General features: G+C 42.0%; 1 protein-coding gene across 1 annotated transcript in view; it reads left to right on the forward strand.

The window, feature by feature from the left end:
• Window positions 1-16533, forward strand: part of LOC107376702 (alpha-1,6-mannosylglycoprotein 6-beta-N-acetylglucosaminyltransferase B) — a 154357-nt gene that overhangs the window by 59004 nt on the left and 78820 nt on the right. The window contains exons 7-8 of the mRNA XM_015945961.3: window positions 5398-5562; window positions 10598-10767. Of these exons, the coding sequence (XP_015801447.3) occupies window positions 5398-5562; window positions 10598-10767 (335 nt within the window). The remainder of the gene's footprint in view (window positions 1-5397; window positions 5563-10597; window positions 10768-16533) is intronic.

The raw sequence follows: 16533 nt of genomic DNA on the forward strand, positions 1-16533 counted from the left end.
GAAAACAATCATAAAGCAGTGTAATGTCTCAATCGTGTTGAAAGAAAGGTGACATTAAAACAGATTTAATTTCCGGACAGCTGAGGGGTTGTCAGTTTTTCTCTTTTTGTAAAAAAGGAAGAGAGACGTGAATTCGTGTTCAATCTGTGAGCCCACAGGGATGCTAAATCTGTGCCGGCATTTGTAATTTGATTTCGGCCGGCAAAATGTATCAGCATTTTTAACTGCATGTTAACCAGTAACAGGAGCGGCTCAGAAGGTATTTCTTGTACCCCTGAGGAGCAACGGCATCTTCTGATTTTACTTCAACATTGTAACGTGATGACAACATCAAGTGAAGTAGGTTGGAGGCTATTGTTGAGCCAACAATGCTAATGGTAAATCAGAAACAAATAGCTCTACAAAAATCTCAAGCTACTTTTACAAATACCAAGAACACACAGAGGAAACTTTCTTTCTGGCCTTTTCCAAAACAATTGCTGTTATCGGAATTTGGCTCCCCCAATCTTGACCTTGAGGGCTAAAGATTTTCAAAACTCTGTCTGGAAAATGGATACAAACAGCTGCTCTATCTCTTCCCTCTCTCATTCCTCACATGGGCCAGTGAGCTCGTTGGATCAGTTCGCCAAGAACGTGTATCTTAGATGAGAGACGCTGTGACTGAACTGGGAGAAAGGTCATGGACTCACTTATTAAAGCTGCAACACACATGCATGAACACACAATATCTCGGACATGAACATATCCTCCTATGCTTCAGCCAGTGCTTAATTTGAGCCGGATCTTGCCGGAAGAAGATCCGGGAACAATTCTATTTTGAAAGGACCGTTCCGGCAACTGTAGGCTAGGATCCGGCAACTCACGCGACAGACTTGTGCTATACGCATGATTCAAATTACGGGTGAGCTAGGGAGCTTCTGGAAGCCCTCAACACACTCAGGGGGAGCCCGAAAACAATCCTGGTTCTACTATTTTCTATGTGGACTCTCCGGGGATTATTTAGAGCTGAGTGGCGCAGAGCTCTGATCGTTGACGTGCTCCAGACAGATGCGTCTTGAGCACGGCCACAGTAACATTCTCAAAGTGTCGCCACCTCAAAAACAAAGTTAACACACGATCGTTTATGTCGGCTTATTTGTTTTTATGCTTTCTGTCTTTTGTTTGTGTCTGCTGCGTTTCGCTGCTGCGGAGCGCATCACCTGTTTCATCCTCCGGTGACTTCACCGCACCGATGCGGTCTACGCGCAGCACGCACGCACTCTATATTTGCGGTCGGTAGATCTTTTAGAATTGTAGTTCAAAGATAATTCATGAGGTGAAAATATGAAGCCAGGTAGCAGTTTTTCTTTAGGAATGAGAGGAGATGCAGGAAGATAATAAATGAGACGGGACAGAAAAATAGTCAAATAAAAACAAGTTTGTTTTTGTACCTGGTGGTTGCAACAAACAGACACCAATGAAGGTAATCAGAAGTGAGGAAAATAAAATCATCCTTTCAATGTTTAGATCAGCAGGAACTCTAAGAGGCTGCAGGCGCATCACTCAGTGCGTTTACATGCAGCCAGTAACCCTTTTAAAACCCGAATATTCACAATAACCCGGTTCCGCAGGTCCATGTAAACACCGCCAAAAACCCGGATATGCTCATAACCGGGTTTTTAAAAACCCGGTTACTACACCTGGGGTAACCCTTTTCTAACCCGAATGTTTGGTGGTGTAAACGCATATCGGCATATCCCCATCAAAGCGTGTGTTCTGCCCATGCTCTGTTCGCAAGGAATCTTGGTCTTTTGAGTAGCGAGACGTCTTGTATGCGCCAGAACACCGGAAGTAAACAACAAGTTGGGAGCAACATGGCGAGTCGCGGCACAGCACCACACTTTTGGAGTGATGAGTAAACTAAAGCGCAAACAAACGCGGTCGCTATCTCTTCCGAACTGGGAAACATGTTGTTGTTTTCACGGATACCGGAACAAGAAGAACCGGAAATGACGCATATTGCGTCTGGACGTAGTCCATACGTCCTGACGCTACCCCAACGTCTGCATTTAAATTGGGTTATGCAAGTTAAGCCTGATTTATGCTTCTCCGTCTGCGTCAGTGCGGAGACACGCAACGCCATTATCCGTCCTTGCGTAGGGCTCCGGCAGGCACGCAAGTACGTACGGAGTCGAGCCCACTTTTTTAAACATCCGTCGAACGAGACGGATTACGCAAGCTTGTGATTGGTCAGGACGCCGCTGTTGTTTACAGCGCCGCCATTGCAAAGAGAGCCGAGGATAACTAGCGGCAGACACGGAGAAGCTTGAAGAATACCTCGCGAAAAAAACTCTAAAAATATGAACGTTTAATTCTCCCATGACTGGAGGAGTGAAAAGATGCGCAGCAAGCGTTTTATTTGTGGATGGAAATGACAGGAAACGTGGGTTTAGAGGTGGGGAGCGCATGAAGCGGTGGGAGAATGAGAGACAAATACGTCCGTGTTAAAAGTCTCTTATATACACAAAAAACACAATATAAACACACGATCGTGGACCAATACATGACAGGATACCACAGAACAGCGCTACGCCCTCTGTGGTCCTGTCAGGCAATTGCTTTGCAACACTCCCCAGGAGACGGAGAAGTAAAAGCGCAAAACGCTTCCGTCAATCCGTGCGTGTCTGTCCCTTGCGGAGCTGACGGAGAAGCATAAACCAGGCTTTAGGGGTAACTCTTTCTATTTACGCTTGTAAACGGGTTATACTGATCAACTCAGAAACCCGAATACCGACCTTAACCCGATCATAACCCGGATATTGGCTGCATGTAAACGTAGTCATTGAGTTTGCGGCCGCTGCGCAGGGGGAGGGGGAGAGGGCTGAAGCAGGGGAACAGTAAAGATGCAAAAACTACCGCTGTTAAAACAGATATGTTTAACTTTGAAAATGTGGGCGCAATTTCAATTACTTGTGAACACGGGATGTTATTCTTACTTCTTAAAATGTGGTTCTTTAAAGTCGCTGTAAATAGCTTTTATGATAATCTCAACTTGGGGAAATACAGTGGTTGTGGCCGGACTGGTCGAGACCTGGTCCTCAGGGGACAACATCCCTAATATTTTAGACACTTCTTTGCTTTAATTAACTGATTAAAGGGAATCTAATTATTTTCTAAAACGCTTTGCTTTACGCCCTGAATCACACATAATGTATGTTTTACTTCAGTTTAAATGATAAATTTGTGTTTCAACTATGTCTGTCACATAATTTGACATTTATTAGCTTGTAAAAATGTATAATTAAAATGACTAGATCAGAAGTTGCATATATGACATCAGTGCAGAATCTCTACTCCCCAGTGTAGCTGCTACAAGCCACATGGCCAGATTTTTAGTGCTTTTCTCCACATTTAATTCTCCTCCTTTCATACTGGAAGAAAGATTTGAAGGTTGCTAAACTAATCTTCTCCTCTTTTTCATGTCTTGTTTGATGACGTCAATTTGGTGAGACGAAAATTGTAGTCCTCTACATGTTTTCACACAAAACCTAGAATAACTTTTGCCCCTGTTCCAAAATATGTCTTTAAAAATTCTCAAACATCATGCTTGAAATCCATAGCTCATATCAAACGGGATAAGGAGAACTTTAATCACCTCATAGACTCCTTTTCTTTTTATTTGGTGTTGGGAGACCCATGGACCAGAAGTAGATGGGCGTGACTTAGTGTCCCCATAATTAGTGGGTAATTAACAGGTTTCTGTTTGCTGAACAGGACATAAAACTATTGAATCGAGTCTGCTGGATCAGGAAAACAACTAAAACAAACTGGCTACGGGCTGTTGAGGCCCAGGGGTTTTGCGACACACATCACACCCAGTGGACAAGCAGAAAAACAAGGGGCAAATAAATAACAACAACAAGAAATGATAATTGGAGAGTGGAGATAATGAAATAAGGGGGTTAACAAACAAAAAAGGAGGAAACTCCACAAGCAGGAAGACATTTCACAAATTAGAAAACGGAGAAAATCAAACTTACCACAGCTGCACACTGGAAGCGTCAGCGGTGCGGAACAGCAGCGGGACGGTTTACTCGCGACATTTACAGCACTCCAGTGCACACCTGGAGAGTCTCAGCAGCGAAGCGGCTTCTCTCTCGACTCCTCGCTCCACTCGCAAGATCACAAAATCCCTCGAGACTTCAAAGGTTACGGTTTGTTTATGCAGTCCGCCATTAAAAGGAAATCATGTTGTTATCGCTGTTTGATGCCATATTTGATGTTGTTTCTCTCCACTGCCATGATTAAAGCCATGAAAAACACACTGTTGCACTTTCATCGCTGCTGTACTTTTATTTTGAAATTACCAGGGATTTGACACCAAAACTGTGTGTGACTTCCTGTCTTGCCCTATATAAACTGCGGAAATTGACAGAAGCGGCTCTTGGGTGAAATAGAACCTGATCCAATCTGTAGTGGCGTGGCTGGTTTGTTACACTCCATAGACATAATGGATTCATTTTGAAGCAGTGGCGTTCCGCTGGCGTTCCGCGCTGCTGTTGCCTCCAGTGTGCAGCAGGAGTAACAGTGTTGCTTCCGCACTCATCACAAATGAAAAAGCTAAATGTGTTCGGTTTGTTACACTTCACTGACATAGATCAGAATTGGTGCATTTCTACTTGAAACCCATCATCTTGAAATTTTACTTCCAAAGAAATTAATAGATCCTAACTTTGGAAAACACTTCCAAAGACCTGAAGTAAGTCTTTACCTCTGCTAGTTCTCCCCCGGTTTTCGTCCAGCTGGTATGATGAAGTGAATCCTTCCTGCTTCTCTGCCAGCTGCTTTTAATTGCCAGTGTGTCTCCGTAGGGACTAATCCCGAGGCTTCCCTTAGGTGCTCCACATCCTGCTGAACACAAGTCGTTGCCCTTGGGAAAAATATTATATACAGTTGTGCATTTCTGTGTTGTTTTTGTAGGAATTTCCCATGTCGTGAGTTTGACGAATTACTGATATTTTCACTAATGATTTATAATCACGTCTAGTTTTCGAGCTGTGATGCGGAGATTGCGTAAAGTAGATGTGACTAGTAAATGCAGGCTTCCCTCAGGCAGCCACTTACAGAAGCCTCGCCTCGGGGTGCAAGCACATAACGCAACACGACAAGCTGACTCTGCTCTGTACGTGTTTAACCACCTCCAAAATAAAAAGTAGTTCACTCAGAGAGAACAAACTTGTGACGTCCGTTTGATTTAATCTTTGAGGACCCCTCCTGTTCTGCTCCAGGCCAAATTTTAAAGCTGGCTTTACGTATTCTCCTAAATTTGAACTCGACGCAAAAGCAGATCGCATCAGATGTCCTCTACATTTGCGGCGCGTTGCTGTTGCAGTGATTTTTATTGCTCTTGTCGTCCAGGCTGTGTTCCAGTCTGACATCGGGCCTCTGCTGGAGCAGGTGGGCACCGGGAAAGAGTCTTTGAGCTTCATGAAGAGACGAATGCGCAGGCTGGCAGCACAGTGGGCCTCCGCTGCTCCACGGTTGGATGACAAACTCCGAGGCCGCTGGAGAGAGCAGAAGAGGGTGAGCAAAAGACAGGTTTCTGCACACATTCAGAGATGAAAGGGTTTCATTCTTTTCAGAATGATGTGGTTGAAAAGACGTTTGTTCGTTACCAAAATGAAAAGGAGATTTTGTTTTCCACATCTTCCTTTATTTAGAGATATTCCCATTCAAATTAAACCCCACAATGAAATTTACTGAATTAAAAAATACTCTAAATAGTAACTGAAAATCTAATCTTAAAAATAAGCTTTTAGTTTGAGATTCAGTTGAAAAAATAATAATTGGAAGGGCGCCAGAAATTTTATCCATGTCTGTAAATTAATCGTGTCGTTAGGGAAAAAAAACTCTCGTTACAATTTCTTTGATCAAACCCAGAGACGGACCTTAAATGCCCACAAGCCAGACTACTAAGAACAGCTGTGACATTTTGTTGGCCTAATATTTTCTCCCGTTATCTCCGTCTGCCTGGCGTGAATCACACGATGCTGGGTTGAAGACCTGAGCAGATAATGACAGACAGGAACCTCTTGCAGTCATTCAGTGGCTTCAGTTCACTTTCACTGCTGACATTTCCATCGAGTTTCTAAAACAGCTTTGCCCGTAAGGAGCACACTTTTGATGAAAAAGACCGTGGCATTTGATGTGTCTTCACGTTTGGATTCAAAACTTTTACAAAATGAGGAGAAACGTGAGGGAATCAAGCAGGAAATAGTAGAATATTCAAAGACTTTAGTATTTGAAGCATTTTGTACAAATGAGCAACTCCGATTGGTTTTTAGACACTTTCCAAGACATACTGTATATGCCAGTAATCTATTAGTATAACTGAATCATTCAGCACACCCACACAATAAAGCCATGACAGGACTTCCAGCTCTAGAGAACCATTTGTAGGAAGATGATTGTTCCACGCCAGTCGGTGTCTGGGTTGGATTTATGTTTGTCCTCGTTTCAATAAATCAAAGTTTGTTCTGTTATTGGTAGCAGTCCCACATGTCTGTATGTTCCCCGCTGATGAACACAGCTTTGTTTGCTGTAATAGAGTGTTTGACAGCAGTGGTTACTGTCCATTAGCTCAACCCTGCAGACGCAGCCTCCATCGCTCAAGTGCTGTTTGGGAAACAGAAACGGAGGGATTTGTGTTGAAGAGAGATGTTTCACAGAACGTCTCTGCCCAGCATGCTTCTGTTCATCTGTTCCACGGGCTGCTTTGCTGTTGCTCTGTGCTTTTAGATGTTCACCCGACAACCTATCATACTTGCTACTTTGACTCATAAGATGTGGTTATTTTATATGATGGTAATTGTCTGCCAGCTGTAGTGGGAGCGTAAGTCTAGCCCTAGACTTGCCATGCATTTCAGCTCTGTGACAGCACCAACATTCACACAGAATGTGCAGCACACACACCAGTTTGTTGACTAATTGGGTGCTCAGCTGCAGCACATGAAACTGCACATGCACTTAGCTGAAAATGTCACTTCAAGAAATGTTGTGTTATTTGGTGCTTTTCTCTCAGTGCTGCTGCCAATAATGTCATTTACCTTCAACATGTGGGCAGCTGCTTGATTTTAGTTCCCATGCTCTTTTTTTATTCGTTTATTTCATTCAAAATAAAAACAAATAAAACATATAAACAATAAGATATACATAAAAAAACTAATTTGAACGAAAATGAAGAAAAAGAAAGAATGAAGAAAAACATCTTATAACTTTTTCCCCCTTTTCCAGAAGAAATAATCTATTTGTATTCAATACAGTATTACATTTCCATTTGTCAGACACACATAGAAGATTCATTTTAAAAATGTTCCTGTTCTTAATTCCAGCGCGATCATAGTCATTGATTTAACTTACATTTTTATAATTATTTAGTACACCCAATTTGGTACATTTTTTAATATATTAAATGAATGAGTTTTTTAAATTTCTACCTTTTTAGAACCTACTGCACACCTTTGTATGCTGCACCTTTCTGGTGTAAGTATAGGAAAGCCAGCTTGCGTAAGCTTAAAGTAGCCTACAACGATGCATTTAGGACTCTGCTAGGGAAGCCTCGGTCTTTTATTTTGTAATGCTCATGTCGGGACCTTCCAAGCCATAATGAGGAATTTGATGTACAGGTTTATCTTGCGATTGAAGAACTCTAAGAACAGACTTGTGCAGATGCTGGTTGATCCCCATTTTAGTGCATTGCGTTACCAATCATCCATGTGGAGACACTGGACCTTGAGTCCGATAATAAAGTTGAATTGAAATGAATTGAATTTCTCTTTTGAGGTTATTCCATAATTTAACACCATTTACAGATATATTCCACTCCTTCATTTTAGTTCTAAATCTAGGTTTTGTAAACACATCAGTTTCTTTCAGCATGTAATTACTAGTTCTCTTTTCAAATATCCCCTGAATGTTTGTTGGCAGAGTACCTACATTGGCTTTATACTTAGTTTGTAATATTTTCCAGTCTTTTAAATCATGAAATTTCAGTAATTTATATTTAATAAACAATGGGTTTGATGGATCGCTACAGCCATTATAATTGATGATTCTCAGAGCTCTTTTCTGTAAAATAAATAAGGGTTGTGTATAGCTTTTGTATGTTGCTCCCCAGATTTCTACACAATAAGTTAAGTAAGGAACAATCAGTGATTTGTACAATGCCAACAAACCAGAATTAGTCAGTAAAAACTTGACTCTATGTAAAACTCCTTGGCAAATTTTACCTTTTATGTAACTATTATGTGATTTCCATGTCAAGTCTCCATCAATAAGAAGTCCAAGAAATTTTGATTCTGTTGTGTCTGCTGATGTGCATTTTCCATCTTCAACCTAAAAGGTCATCCTCCCAGAGGTTTAACCTTACCTCGGTGTACCTCTTAAAGGGGCATAATGGAAGTTTGACAGCCAAAACATGTATAGAAATAATACATTTCTTCTTCATACATTCTCCTGCAATGCCCTGGTCCTGTAGAATGAGCCCTGGCATTTTACTGTGATTGCCTGTTTTCTGTAAAATCACAGAAAAAGAGAGCTGCTCGGGTCGAGCAGGCTGCTTCATGCACGTTCACGCTCAGGCATAGCCCGTAGCATTTGCTATCCGTAGCTTTAGCAGCAGAGAGTGAGGTAGTGCCACTTTGTCGCTGTTCCTAACGCCTAGTGACGAACCTAGCTACATTTCTGAGGACCCTTCGCTACTTTCTTAAAGATATTTCCTGCAAATTAGCAACAAAATAGCCATTTTAGCTCCGAATCGTTCTTTGAACATTGTTTCAGCTGTCATCAAGGATATAAGAGCTACAGATACAGAACACGTCATTGGCGCTTTAGCTCACCTAGTGAGACGTTGGACTCTCGGGCAGAAGACCCAATCGATTCTGGATGTGAACATAGTTTATTTAGAGTTTCTTTTTCACATTAATGGTATATTTTTTTACAGTAAGATGCCCAAATTTTTATTTGAGACTCGCCGAACGGCATTGAATTCACAGATAAAAAAGATGTGGGTTCAACTTTCATTTTGGAACAATTTTTCAAGCAAGGGAAGGGAATGATCTGAGCATGCAGGAGGACTGACCCATCACAAACCTTTGTCGGCTGTGCTGAAGAGAAAGGTACAGACCCAAATTATTTAATTAATCAGCTGCGTGTTCTCCTGTCCTCTGTCCTCCGGGCCACACACACACACACACACACACACACACACACACACACACACACACACACACACACACACACACACACACACACACACACACACACACACACACACTCACACACACACACTCACACACACACACACACACACGGGACTGTCTCAGCTGTTATTTTCGTTAAGGAGTGTGCACGTACGGCATGCGCGCCTCGTGCACGAGCCTACTATTGAAGCTGCCGTTACGCTTTTGGCCTGAGGGGGCAATCGCGAGCATAAAAATTCAAAACTCCATAAAGTCCTTTTAAACTCAGTTTAGTTTGTGTTTTGCAATCGGAACCCTAACCCAAAACCCTAACCCTGGCTCTGCATCACATCAGAAGAAAAAGAACATTCATAATATTTTATTCTTTCTGAATATTAACCCTTTGATGCATAATGGTCACTACAGTGGACAGGTACTCAAAATTGTTATTTCTTTATTTTTGCTATTAAGCACAGCTGTTGAAGACTTTATTGCATTTGAGCCCCTCCATTTGGATTTCAGTAAGTCAAGCCACCATATTTCATGTTCAGAATGCATGCTGCCCACTGAGATGGACATGTAATAAAGTATTTGTAAATTAACAAAATGGTACAAAAAATATTTGTTGAAATTTGTTTCATTCACACCTAAAGATGAATGAAAAAAATTGTTTAAAAAATCATGGTTCAAGATTTCATAATTCATGCATCAGAGGGTTAAAAAATCTAACATAATCAATATATTCACTATATCTGTCTTGTCTGCTTTGTGTGTTGTTGTGTCGATGACTGAGAGTTTGGAGAAACTGTTTATGTGCCCTAAATGAAAAAGCAGTTGAGTTAGTTGTGAGATAATTTCTGCAAAGCTACGTGTCATCTCCGATGTCTGTAGAGACGCTTTAGGAAGAGGTTTTCAAAGGCAAATGTAACTCAGGAGAAAAGGATATACGTATTAAAAAGAAGTACCTCCATCTGTTCAGAAATCTAATTTCATTAAATATTTAACAGTCTGGGAATTATATCCTTCCCCATCAGCAATTAAACCGCTCGTGTATCCTTCTGCATATCAATTAGCACTCCGCCAGGCGCCAGTCAATTTTTATTTCAGATTCATGAGCAGTTGATTGTTTTCTAGGAGCTGGTGTGAATAAGCCGTCAATCGGCCTTGTTTTTAGTTTTCAAACTCATTTATTTGTGTTAACTGTGTGAATCCATTCCTGTCTAAATCATTTGAAGTGTAAATGAGAAACCGAAGATGTAGAAATGGTCCGTTCATCGTGCGTCATGATGGAGCAGAGACATTTCACCAAATCTCTGAACACTTAATTGACTAAATAACGAGCTGAGGGTTTTTGTTTGGCTCTTTCTTTCTGCATTTAGATTCTAGTTCACATCGGCTTCCTGACAGAGGAGTCTGGAGATGTTTTCAGTCCCAAGGTGCTGAAGGGGGGCCCTCTGGGGGAGATGGTGCAATGGGCCGACATTCTCACTGCTTTCCATGTGCTCGGACACGATGTCAAGATCTCCGTTTCTCTCAAGGAACTGCATGGGTAAGAGAAGCTGTAATTATTCCTCCATCCATGGTTTTCTTGAGTGGATTTGTGGATTGGAAATACTTAGCTTTACTCACTGGGTGCTCTGGAAGTTTGCCGTAATTGGAGTTCTCTTGCCCACACATTGCTTTCTTCGGGTAGACATGCAGATAGGCTCTTCCTCTGCAGAAATCTGTTAAAGCCCGAGGCTTCTCTTCAGTTTCGGCGCTTTCTTTCCTTCAGCAGCCCACTGACCTCCGAGTAAAATGGACTTGTCACTACTCATTACAAACACAAACTGTAACGCTACTGGACATATACACAATGTGCACAAAGAGACAGAATTGGCTTTATAAATAAATGAAACTCGCAGCATTCCTTAAAAGGAACCCAGGTTACACAACTTTGTGGTTCTTAAAAGATAAATGTTAGTATCAGTTATATTAAAATGGTGTAAAAAAACCTTCTTAATGTTTTCATTTGTCACAAAACTTCGCAAAACATATAGCAACACCGTTTTTGTGCTGAGTTGTGTTTCTGTGAAGCATACAGGTTACTTTACACTGTTTACTGATCAGCTTCTGCTATTTTGTTATGAGTAAAATAGACTCAATTGTACTTTTACATTTGTGTGTACCAACGTAAGAATACATATGTGTGCTACTTGCATTTCTTGGTTCTTTTTAAACACAGAAAAGTAAAGTTCTTTACCTTGTTTGCTAATTTTTTGGCTACTTCCTGTAGCCATCCTCAGAGCTGTGACGATGTTGGTGGCATCACTTCCTTCTCCGTTTATTTGCGGGCAGCAGAAGGCAACATCGTCCTCTGCAGAATAAACGTATATAAGACATGTGCAGGTTAATGCCTGTAACGTCCAGAAATGGTCAGTTTTCACCTACATTTTGACCTACATGCTACCGGTCATCTGCAGACATAAATTCCATTCTCTAAGGTGGATTTTACGTTCTATCGTCCTACGAGGCCAGAAAACTCTGCAGCTCTGAACACATGATAACATATTGTCAACAAACTGTTCCTGTTTCAAGGCCTAAGCTTCCCTTATGGCTTCTACAGAGCCCTTTTCAGACAGACATTCTGGAACATTTGTGGACAATTCAATCCGGTTTTTAACCGGAACTGTGTTTTCAGACACACCACTTTTGTACCGGAACTTATCCTTTCGGCTGCGTTCACACAGCAGGGAAAAGTTCCAGATGTCTGGCGGGGTGGGGGGGTGGGGTTGGGGGGTTGGACTCATGTTAAGAAGAAGAAAATATCATTTCTATAGCGCCTCTCAAGATAAAAATCACGAGGCGCTTAAGCATAATTCTGCGCACACGCAGTCGCATAAGAGACCTGGATGATGAAGCTCAATGGTTAAAGGAATCATTGAAGCGGTGTGAAGCGCTCCGTCGCGCGTCTAGGCGGTACCATAGGAGGCGAGCTGCCATGGTTCGCCGCATTCTACAGCAGCGGGCTATCTAGGTGCACACAGTGTCCCCCGGTCCCCTCCTCCTCCTCTCTGTCCGGAACTTTACCTCACCAGTCTGAATCAGCCACCCTGTCCGTAACAAGTCCGGACCTGTTACTAGGGGCTTCATCCAGATAAATTCCGGAACACGTTATCCGGATGTTTGTATTCAGACACAAAGGTCTTACGGACAGAGTCCGGAACATTTCCGTTTTTCATGGCCTGTCTGAAGGGGGCTCAGGATTCCTTATGCCTCTGAATAAAGTGACGATTTTCATCTCATAAGTTAAATAATCATTAAATAATAATATGGTTGAATGAACAAATGTTATATGAATACTAATGAAATGTTTTGATTAATCTGTGCTTAAATTAATGTGGTTGAAATTAATTTTATTATTACAATGAAACATTTTGAGGTTATGATCAGTAATGTTTGGATTTAACAAGTGAATCATTATCAACACTCAGACACAATGTTCATTAGAGATAAATTAAAGTTAAAATAACGTCACTGCCCATAGATATTTTCTTACCCACAAATCAGAGCATCCTGTATCTGAAAGAAGGCGTGATGTTCTGAGGTTTGTCTGTCAACACCTCTTAACATGGCACGTCCAGATTGGCCCAGTAAATCATAATATGAGAAATTAAAACAGAATAGTTTCTGAGTGATTCAGCATTCTGCTAGTTGAGCTAACTCTGACTGGCCATTGGAGGGAAACTCTGCTCACACCGCATCTCTTGACAAGCCTTCGACAAGCTAAAAGCTGACTAAAGCTGACGCAGCAAAACGGTTCCTTCAGCTATTCAGAAACAGCTGCCATAGACGCAAACTAGTTCCAACCTGTGTGCCCGGCGACATCTCTGGACTGGAGCGCCGGTACTGCGGTTAATCTACTGAACCTCGGTGCCCAGAGGTCATCCGACCTTCAGGACCTCCAGATCCGCGGGGAGGGTCTCCAAAAAGGGTGAGGTAGACACACATGATTGCGTCTGATGCCGTTTTGATAAGAACCAACTTCATAGTTTAATGCAAACCTTTTCACACCCAGAACTCAATTCTTCTACATACAAGGTTCTGATAAACACACACGATTAAATCACCATACATCACATCCCATCCACTTAGATTCATCCATCATAGTAGCCTTGTATTCTATATTTATATAGAATATCACTTCTTATTGGTCATAAGTAAAGGTGATATATTAAGCTTAAAAGCAACAATATTTAACCCCACATACCACACCAAATTTTGGTAAACTGACTTAATTTCACATTCATCTACAACTTTGCAGATTTACCTGAAGTCTACTCAGTTGGAATAATATTTTTCTGAGAGTTTTGTTGAGATGTACCCAATGGCTTGTGATACAGACAAATGCAGACAGTCAGAAAAAAATAATAACCACTCATCTTTCTGTCACACCCTGTCCTGTCTCCCCATTCTGTTTAGTCCGGTGTCCATGTTAATTGCTCCCACCTGCCTCTCGTCTCCCAATCACCCAAGGTCCCAGCTCCTCCTGTAGTTAAACCCTGTTAGTCCATTTTGTCTGGTCGGCTCATTGTTTCATTGTCCAGCGTGTGTTCAAGATTAAAGACTCTAAACTCATTCTGGTTTGTCTGCCTGCCTGCTTCCCTCACCCACATGTGGATCCTTGTATCTGCCTCACTCACCGGTACGTTGTGACACTTTCACCTTTTGGCACAAGTAGATTTTGAGAGGTGCAACAAGAGGAGTTCAGCAGATTGCTCTCGTGTACGGCAGGTTTAAGCCAGATCTCGTCGTGCCTTTTACATTTTATTCACACTGTGATCTTTCGAAAATGGCCGTGTACGAGACAAGATTTACTGTCCTATTTTATTTGCAAGTGCAGACAGGGTGGTAATAATGTGCCCTGGTTATTGAACACTTTATTCCTTGCTGCAGGGAAGAGGCGCGAGCATTGATGAGTTAGTGCTGCCCTTTGAGCTTAAATTTCAGGCTGTGAAGAAAAGCCGCTTTGATAAGACCGGCTCGAGGAGATCAGTGAGGTGGGGAAGCCGCAGTGGGAATGCTTCTCACTGGCCGTGCCATTATTTACCCCTTCTAATTGGTGTTGTGGAGTATTGAACTGCTACAGCTTGTGTCCGTTGGGAAAAACACCAGAAATTTGGAAGAGATTGCAGAAAATTAAGAAAAGAGAGATGCAAAGAGGCATTGGCCAAGGTTTGGGGATTCTGGTTTCATAGAGCTGAATATGTGGATTTTGTCATTGCTTGTGTGTGTGTGTATGTGTATGTGTATGTGTGTGTGTGTGTGTGTGTGTGTGTGTGTGTGTGTGTGTGTGTGTGTGTGTGTGTGTGTGTGTGTGTGACCATAAATTTCATGCTATAAGAGAGAAAAAGTTCAGATAAAACCCATATCTATTTATAAAGGTGTTGAAATAAAACATGCACTGCGAAAAACACCTGTTGGCTTCATCAGAAAGTAATCTCTGGCTCTCACTGGAGTGGTTTATAGCTGAGTGTTAAGCAGCAGAGAATCAGCTCCTTTAAACCCAAGTGGAGGAGTTTAGGTATCTCAGGGTCTTGTTAATGAATGAAGGAAAAATGGAGCGTGAGACCAATAGGCGGATTGGTGCTGCGTCTGCAGTGATGCGGGCGTTGTAGCGATCTGTCGTGGTGAAGAGAGAGCTGAGCCAGAAGGCAAAGCTCGATCTACGTTCCTACCCTCACATATGGTCACGACCTTTGGGTAGTGACTGAAAGAATGAGATTGCGGCTGAAATTCGTTTTCTCCTCAGGTTATACAGTTGTGGTCAGAAGTTTACATACACTTGTAAAAAATATAATATAATGGCTCTACTGAGTGTCCCGTTATTTCTAAAACTCTGATTTTTCTCTGATAGAGTGATTGGAACAGATACTTCTTTGTCACAAAAAACATTCAAGAAGTTTGGTTCTTTAATGCCTTTATTATGGGTTAACAGAGAAAAGTGATCACATTTGCTGGGTCACAAATATACATACAGCAACATGATCTAGCAATTTTGGTGACTTAGAAACGTGTCAGTGAACTGAGCTTCATAGCATGGCCTCTTAACTTCTTGTGAGTGATTATGAGTGACTACAGCTGGTGACTTCTCTTAGGCCAGGTAAATAGGGCTCATTGAATACAAACGCCCACAAACGCTACAATGGGAAAGTCAAAGGAGCTCAGCATGGATCTGAAAAAGCAAATTATTGACTTGAACAAGTCAGGAAATCACTTGGGGCCATTTCAAAGCAGCTGCAGGTCCCAAGAGCAACAGTGCAAACAATTGTTTGTAAGTATAAGGTGCATGGCACTGTTTCATCACTGCCAAGATCAGGAAGAAAACGCAAGCTATCACCTGCTGCTGAGAGAAATTTGGTCAGGAGGGTAAAGAGTGAACCAAGAATCACCAAAAAGCAGATCTGCCAAGAATTAGAAGCTGCTGGAACACAGGTGTCATTGTCCACAGTCAAACGTGTTTTGCATCTCCATGGACTGAGAGGCTGCCGTGCAAGAAGGAAGCCCTTGCTCCAAAAGCGGCACCTTAAGGCTCGACTGAAGTTTGCTGCTGATCACATGGACAAAGATAAGACCTTCTGGAGGAAAGTTCTGTGGTCAGACGAAACAAAAATCGAGCTTTTTGGCCACAATGCCCAGCAATATGTTTGGAGGAGAAAAGGTGAGGCCTTTAACCCCAAGAACACCATGCCTACAGTCAAGCATGGCGGTGGGAATATTATGCTGTGGGGCTGTTTTGCTACCAATGGAACTGGTGCTTTACAGAGAGTAAATGGGATAATGAAGAAGGAGGATTACCTTCACATTCTTCAACATAACCTCAAATCATCAGCACGAAGGTTGAGTCTTGGGCGCAGTTGGGTGTTCCAACAGGACAATGACCCCAAACACACATCAAAAGTGGTAAAGGAATGGCTAAATCAGGCTAGAATAAGGGTTTTAGAATGGCCTTCCCAAAGTCCTGACTTAAACCCCGTTGAAAACATGTGGACAGTGCTGAAGAAACAAGTCCATGTCAGAAAGCCATCAAAATTAACTGAACGTCACCAATTCTGTCAAGAGGAGTGGTCAAAGATTCAACCAGAAGCTTGCCAGAAGCTTGTGGATGGCTACCAAAAGCGCCTGATTGAAGTGAAAATGGCTAAGGGACATGTAACCAAATATTAGCACTGCTGTATGTATATTTGTGACCCAGCAAATGTGATCACTTTTCTCTGTTAACCCATAATAAAGACATTAAAGAACCAAACTTCATGAATGTTTTTTGTGACAAAGA

This window comes from Nothobranchius furzeri, chromosome 12 (genome assembly GCF_043380555.1).
Source record: "Nothobranchius furzeri strain GRZ-AD chromosome 12, NfurGRZ-RIMD1, whole genome shotgun sequence".
In the NCBI taxonomy this organism is placed as follows: Eukaryota; Metazoa; Chordata; class Actinopteri; order Cyprinodontiformes; family Nothobranchiidae; genus Nothobranchius; species Nothobranchius furzeri.